Source organism: Vigna radiata, unplaced genomic scaffold, assembly GCF_000741045.1.
Source record: "Vigna radiata var. radiata cultivar VC1973A unplaced genomic scaffold, Vradiata_ver6 scaffold_413, whole genome shotgun sequence".
Lineage (NCBI taxonomy): Eukaryota > Viridiplantae > Streptophyta > Magnoliopsida > Fabales > Fabaceae > Vigna > Vigna radiata.
In genome coordinates this window covers 23623-31706 of record NW_014544155.1, presented here as the reverse complement: position 1 = coordinate 31706, position 8084 = coordinate 23623, and the positions used below count along the sequence as shown (strand labels likewise).

General features: G+C 34.6%; 1 protein-coding gene across 2 annotated transcripts; it reads left to right on the top strand.

The window, feature by feature from the left end:
- The first annotated feature begins 3122 nt into the window (after positions 1–3122).
- Positions 3123–6904, top strand: LOC106755466. 2 transcript variants are annotated; one of them, XM_014637629.2, is made up of 7 exons: positions 3123–3253; positions 3446–3971; positions 4650–4838; positions 4923–5162; positions 5295–5512; positions 5695–5949; positions 6394–6904. In XM_014637629.2, the coding sequence occupies exons 2-7, from the start codon at positions 3557–3559 to the stop codon at positions 6622–6624; spliced, it is 1548 nt and encodes a 515-aa protein (XP_014493115.1). In that variant the 5' UTR covers positions 3123–3253; positions 3446–3556; the 3' UTR covers positions 6625–6904. The 2 variants fall into 2 exon arrangements, with proteins under 2 accessions (XP_014493115.1, XP_014493114.1); XM_014637628.2 differs by lacking the exon at positions 3123–3253 and having other exon boundaries at positions 3331–3971.
- The last annotated feature ends 1180 nt before the right edge of the window (positions 6905–8084 follow it).

Here is an 8084-nt window from a genome sequence, read left to right as displayed (position 1 = left end):
GGGATAGAGAAAATCAAACATTGATTTTTATACTGGTTCGGCCAATAATGCCTACATCAATGTCCTTCCAACCCACGAAGCAAATACACTATAATGGTTGCGGTTTTTACAACAAGGAATTTATAGAAGACCTCACGTCAAAAATATAAATTTCCTCTCTAACCCAAAACCGAAATAGAGCTGCAATAACAAAAACCAGACTTGCAGCAAGAATCCCCTCTTCTGCAATCTGAACCCACGTCGAACAATCCTCAATGTGTAACCCCTGTATCACAACAGGTCAATTTCAGCACTCTTCATAGGATGTCAAGCCTTCAATCAACGCAGCAGACTTCATAGAATGCCAAGCCTTCAATGATCAATCAAGAAGCACCTTCCTTGTGCAGATAATGATCACACAGTCAGCGCATAAGCCTTCTCCCTTTGAATCTCTCTAAAGATAGATTACCACCGTCTTCTTGGAGAATTCTTGGAGTTGTTAACACAGAGAATTCAATCTGAAACAAAAAATGAAAATGTCAGAGTGTCAAAAGTCTCTGAACAACTTGTGTTCAGTCAATTTATAGTTTTCTGTCAATCAGATTGTTTCTCAGTCGAATAGCCTACTAATTCAGTCGACTGTATTATTATAGTTATAACAGACAGTCAACACAGAGGCTCTCAGTCAACAAAAATCAACACACATTCATTATAGTTGACCAAGTCATCAATGCTTAACTAACTTTTGAAAATATAGCCATTGGAGCGTGTAAGCATAACAGAATTCCAAAACAGATCAAAGATACAGTCGAATGTACACTAGACAAAGTCGACTGACACATGTAAAAACATTTTGAAATTCTTTTCAATCCAAAACTTCACAGAGCACTGATTCTCAAAATCTATACAAAGGTTTTAGAATTGTCGAATCCATTACAGATGTATTCGACTGGACCAGAACTTTGTCACACAATTATAAGTTCATAAACGTGCTTGTGATTTTTCACAGTAAAACTTATTTGATAAAGCAGTTCACATTGCGCATAATCATATAAGCATGTTCCACAAATATATCACACAATTAACATAGGAACATACATCACAGTACATCAAAACATGTTCAACCGATATGACAATTAGTTTAGAATAAGAACATGTAATACAACAACATGTGTACTGTTATTAAGCATAGTGTTGTCATCATAAAAAACTAGATTGATATAGAGTTTGTGTTGTCAACAATCTCAACATCATACTCTAAATATCTTTACATTCTTCTATGGCTACTACTATATGGTCATACTGTGGGGTTATCATTATGAGAATTTTCTCCACAATCTTCCTATCCTTCACGACCTTATCTTAGGTTGTCATGGCATTCACCACCACTTGAATCCTTTCAATGTACTCAACGACTGATTCTTGCTCACCCATGCCTAGGAGTTCATATTGTCTCTAAAGGGATTGCATCCTGATCTTCTTGACTTTGCCAGAATTGTCGTAGCCCTCTTGAAGGATGTCCCAAACCTCCTTTGTCGTAACAACATTCGAGACATTATGGAAGATAGCAACCGACACACACTAGTGCAATAGCATTTGTGCCTTGCAGTCCAACTTCTTGTTTTCCTTGTGTTGCCTCTTTGCTTCTTCTGAATCTCCTTTTAACGGTTCTTTAAAGCCTTTCTTGACTATCTCATCCATTTTTGGGAAGCCAAGAATCCGCGTCCATTTTTACGCACCAATCATTGAACCCGTTTCCGTCACACATCGACAAGTTATTGTGAATTACCCCAATCTCTTCTTAGACTCCTTTCTTCTTGATCGTCTTGTACTTCACCACCCTTCTCCAGGTTTCGGAATCTTGCTTTAGATACCACTTTAGTGCAGCTGGTAGGGAGGAGATTATATATGCAGAGAAAAAATGTAGTATAGAGAATAAAAACTGAAAGTTGTAAACACGATAGAGTAATCTTATTCACAGTGAGTGAAAGAATACAAAATATATGTAGTGCATGGACACGTGGGCCAACTATCACAAGACAATTATGGTAGTTTTAGTTTACAACAACAAACCTAACAAAATTTAATTAAAAAAATTTCATCTATACATTTTAAAAAATTAAAGGGTTAAATATGTTTTTAGTCCCTATACTTTGGGGTGATTTTGGTTTTAGTCCCTCTTTCAAACTAAGGTACAATTTAATCCTTCAATATTAGAAAACTCTGGTTTTAGTCATTTTTACCAAATGTTTTTAACTTTATTTGTTGTTTCAAGCACGTTTCATTATAGCATTTGGATTGTTTACATTGTTTGACACATTTTTGCTTCAATGTTAACTGAGAAACGCATTTGAAACAGCAAAAAAGTTAAATTTTTTTGATAAAAACAACTAAAACCAGAGTTTTCTAAAGTTGAAAGACTAAATTGTACCTTAGTTTGAAAGAGGGACTAAAACCAAAATTACCCCAAAGTATAGAAACTAAAAACATATTTAACCCAAAATTAAATTGAACCAAAATTTTAAAAAGAAACTATTTCTAATTTTTATTGAAAATTAAAAGACTAAAAACACATATAAGCTAAATTTATTTGATCCGAAGGTTACTATTTTTATAAAACAGGGATAGTGTTAAGTTTATAATTTACCGAAAAATTGATTCCTTCATATCTATATTTGTTCCCGTTTATTTCATATTTTACTATATATACAAGGATATTGAAAAAATATCAGGATATTGAAAACAGTATTAAGAAACTTCTAAAATTTTGGACAAAATTAGAAACATTTTACTATTCATACATTACTTATTAAAAAATCAAATTCAAAACTTCTAAAATTTTGGACAAAATTAGAAACATATCAGGATATTGAAAACAGTATTAAGAAAAAAAAATCATTATTGTGAATTTATTATACACAACCCCAATAATAGAGTAATGGAGCAAAGCCGCGTATGTTTGTAAAATACAAGTGATTTCCTCCCAACCGCCAGAGCAGACACACACTCAACCTAAAAATTATGCGTGGGCCGTTGGTTTCACGTGCTAGCTGTCGTCTCTGACGTGGCCACATCTTCGTCGTCAACTTCAATCAAATTTAACAATTTAATGATATGAAGAATTTTCTAGGCATAAGAATTAAAATAATTTAGTAAAGTTCAAACCTTGTATGATCTTTATTCGTTGCTCAAATAGTAGAACAGTAACTTAACGACTACGACTCATCTGCTAAAGGCGAGCCTCAACGACCTTTCCTTGAACAAAGTTGAGAAAGTGAGAAATTCTAATATTCCTCTTTTTACCTTTTTTTTTTTCGGCTAATATACGTCTAACCCCTTTTTGAATTTTTTAACCCGTTTTGAATACTGGTCGGATTATTCTTAACAGTGGTTGTTTAATTTATTATTTATTCAATAATGGTTAGTGAAAAGGTTTAGTTTTGCTTCTGGATCACGCTTTGTGCAGTTGGGAGTGTGTGTGTCGTGGGTGTGCATCATCACCCACCGTCACGCGAGTCGGTTAGTACTCGCTTTAGTGATTCCAGAATTTGGAGAGAGTGAAGAAGCGGTTAGCGAAATGGCGGAAATGAGAGGCAGGGGCACGTGGACGGAGGAGCTCGCTAGTCTCATAGAGGATTCGGGCGTACGTTACGGCGGAGATCCGAACGCCTCCTCCGCCACGTCGTTTGAGGTGAGGAGGTCCGTGTACGCGCCTCAGAGCGAGTGGGTGGAGTCCGGGGAGAGCTTGAAGGAGCAGGCCTTGGGGTTCGTGATGGCGTGGTGCGAGATACTTTTGGAGCTCGGGAGAGGGTTTAGGGACATTCTGCGGCAGAACCTGATGAACAAAGATTCCTATGTCGTGAGGAAGTTCGGTGGTCCTTGTTCCAAGGTTTCGAAGCGGTTGAGGTTTCTCAACGATTTTCTCCCCGAGGATCGCGATCCCGTTCACGCTTGGTCCATTGTGTTCTTCGTTTTCTTTCTCGCGCTGGCCGGTGTGCTACTCCTCCTCCTCTCTCGCACAATCTATTTTAGTTTTTCTTTTGCCCAATCATGGTATGTGCTACTCAGGACTCTACACTGGACTCTGTTAGATTAAGGTAGTAACAAAATAGGAGAACAGAATAAATTAAGTTTTTCATAAATTAAAATTAACTTACGTAAAATTTTTCTCTAAATTTTTTTATATTTGAACTTGTCTATTACAAGTTAATCTTAATTTATAGGGTTTTTATTTTTTTGGTTTTTGGTAAAAGTTTTTCATTAGCTCAAACCAATTTATATTTATCTCAATCTTAAAAGAAAAAAAAGTGGAATGAGAGATTCATAGGTTAAGTGTTCGTATACTAGGCGAAGGAAATATAAAAAACATGAAATAATTAATTGGTTTTAGTTATAGTGTTAATGGAGAAATTAATGGGTCTTACTTTTCTTTTCTATAACTAAAGTTTATCCAACCAAGATTTAAATGTATTCGTTATTGTTACCATATATTTCTTTTTGATGCACTGATTTTTCTTCAATTTATTTTTTAACTTTCATTCCATTCCTGTTGACTGAGGTAAGTGATGCATGTCTGAGATTTTGGAGCAAATATGGGTATTGCTTACAAATGATTTTTTCCTGTTGGTATGAGCTTCTTCAAGAGTTACTGAATTTTTGTGGTTTTGCAGCTATAAGAGTAGATCCCAGTCGCGAGGCAGTAGCTCCTATGATGAAGGTGCGGAAACATCCTCCTAGTGCTAGTCGTGTGCAACTTCCTGATGGTAGATTCATGGCTTATCATGAGCAAGGTGTTTCCTCTGAAACAGCTAGATTTTCAATTGTTGCTCCGCATTCTTTTCTTTCGTCCAGACTAGCAGGTAAAACGAGTTGAAATTTTAGGCACCAGAAGAGCTTTTTGGGTGTGGAGCAACTAATCTTATTCTACTTTTTGGCAATGGAAGGTTTACCTGGAGTCAAATCATCGTTGCTTGAAGAGTATGGCATTCGCTTCATCACATATGATCTTCCTGGTTTTGGGGAGAGTGATCCTCATCCCAACAGAAATCTCAACTCATCAGCCATTGATGTTCTGCGTCTGGTCAATGCTGTCAATGTTAGTGATAAGTTCTGGTTACTGTGCCACTCCACTGGATGCATTCATGCTTGGGCTTTCCTCAGATATGTTCCTGAAAGAATTGCAGGTTGTACATCTTTTTAAGCTTTTTATTTTCTAGATACCTATAAGTTGCTCGTAAAAAGTCCTCCAACTTCAAACAAAGAATAGAGGCTTGTTGCAGAACCTGATCTAACTAGTTATAGTGTCTGAATTGCAGGTGCAGCAATGTTGGCTCCTATGCTTAATCCATATGACCCACACATGACTAAAGAGGAAACAAAAAGAACTTGGGAGAAGTGGCTGCCAAGGAGGAAAATGATGTATTCTTTGGCTCGTAGATTTCCAAAACTTCTCCCTTTTTTCTATAGAAAAAGCTTCTTGCCTGAAGAGCATGGCGAGATTGATAAGTTGCTATCTTTCTCAACGGGAAAGAAGGTGAGTGCGTCATAAGTAATCATAACTTTAACTTTGTACCAAGCAAGTATAATTACTCTCAAATGTTTCATTGTTCATCTGTATGAACTGGCTTTTCTGTACTAGTCTGCTTGAAACAAATAGAGTTAATTGTTCAACGATCAATAAATTGATTGTGAATATAATCGATTTCATATGTGCAGGATAAACTTGTGATTGAAGAACCAGAATTTGAGGAATTTTGGCAAAGAGATGTGGAGGAGTCGGTTCGTCAGGGAAACATACGCCCATTTATAGAAGAAGTTGTTCTGCAGGTATCAAATTGGGGTTTTGACCTTAAAGAACTTCATGTGCAAAAAAAGTGTCAAGCAAAAGGCTTACTTCTTTGGTTGAAATCCATGTACAGTCAGGTGGACTGTGAATTGGCAGGATTTCTTGGCCTTACACACATATGGCAGGTTTGAATTTCTAACACATTGTTCTTTGAATACTACAATTTTTGTATCATTATTTGTGATGTTTTATATATTTTCATTCATGTGCAACTGATATTCTGCATTCTAAGTTGTAGGAAGGAATGTATAGAGATATGGCCGATGATTTTAGATTATTAGGAATTAGGATATAAGTCTTACTCGTCTTCACAAAACCGATCTAAAACTCGTTTAGAATACTGAGTTTGATCAACAATACAATATAAATAAAAGAAAATTTGTAATAAAACACCCTCTTCCACAAAGTAGTTAATAAAAGTAGTGAGAATTTTTTGTAAATTAATTTATGCACACTTTAGCTTTTGAAGAAGTTAATTTTATTTTTCGTATGTATCAGTTTGATGTTCTAATCACTTATAACTTGTTCTTACATGTAAATCTTTGGTTTCCCTTTTGAATACTCAACAGGGACTGGATGATAGGGTGGTCCCACCATCAATGACGGAGTACATAGAACGGGTTTTGCCAGAAGCTGTCATCCATAAACTTCCAAACGAAGCTCACTTCTCCTATTTCTATTTCTGTGATCAGTGTCACAGGCAGATCTTCTCCACTCTCTTTGGAACTCCTCAGGGTCCAGTTCAACGACAACAGGAAACTGCATTCGAGGAAGCTAAGGAAGAAGCTGTTTTACCTTAACTTTTTCTAGTGTTACATTACACTTAACAGCTGATATGCACGTCTTAGGTTGTATGTAAATACCAGAGGCAGCTCCACTTCTCTATGGAGCTAGAAAGAAGATGTTCGTTATAAATGCTCGGAATTTTGAACCATGAGAGCTTTTGGTGACATAGGTACACCAAGAATGTCACACAATGTTTCTCCTTCCTTTAAGCAAATTGAATTGTAGAATTTATCTAATGGGTTCTGGACGGTTCAACGTGTAATCATTTTTAAAAACTTACATATTTTCAAAGAAGCTAAACCCACTAAATTATTGATCTATATTCCTATCTTTTCAAGCAAATACATCTTCATCTGTTTCTTACTTTTAGTTGGGTAAGAAATGGAGGATTTCTATCGGGACTTCGGTCCTTAAGGGTGAACCATTCGTCTTGAAGTCCCTGTTTTAGTTAAACATGTCCTTATCCACTAATTATATGTGGGTAGTGGTAGCATGCATTGTGAACTCATTATTTAAATGTAACTTCTTTTAGTTTTTTCGTTCATTCTTTATAATTAAAATCGAGTATCGTTTCAAACTTACGCAATTGACATTTCTTTTTAATATCAACTTTCATTGAGATAAAACTATTCAATGTTGTTTTCAATACAATTACAATATAGAAAAGGATAATTGTAGTATGGGTATCTCTTCATCTTTTATGTGTGATTTTTGTTCTATTTGTCTAGTATGTCCTTAAATTGAAAATCTCTTAACAAATTACAACTTAGTCAATAAAAAAATACCAATTAATAAACAGTATAAAAAAAGCATTTATCCCTTAAAAAATAATCTAGATATCAATTTTTAAATTATTGTTATATAAGTAAAGGGAATTCAATTATGATTGTTTATGATTTTAAAATTAGAAATTTGTGTTAAATTCTTAAAATAGTAAATGGGCAACGTTTATCCCTTCTATATTTTCTGCGAGGAATGTGCAAGTTAAAATTCAATTATATACTGAAATGTGTAGATGGAAGCCATGTTCCTATGCGTGGATTGATTAATTAAGTTTATAAAATTACATTATGCTAACTTTTTGACAGATGAAATTGTCTTTTAGTTTGAGACACGTCAGTAAGTTATAATTCTTAAAATTCATTAATAATTTATTAATGTGTTTCAACTAAAAGAACAAATGGTTGTAAATGCTTGTTGGTTTATTTACTTTAAAACAGTTTCTTTTATAGAAGGATTTTATTAAAAAAACTATAATTTCAATGTTCTCAAAAGTGCTATAACTAAAAAACAAGGGGAGGTTTCGACAGAGTTTAATGACTATAAATTATGCAAAATTGCCAGACCAATAAAAGTTATCATAAACTTTTAAAATAGTTATTTTGAAAGGTAATAAATTTATTGAAGTCATGAGCATTTTATTTGTCTTAATCTTAACCACTAAATTTAAATTGTGTATGTAATGATTGTTTTT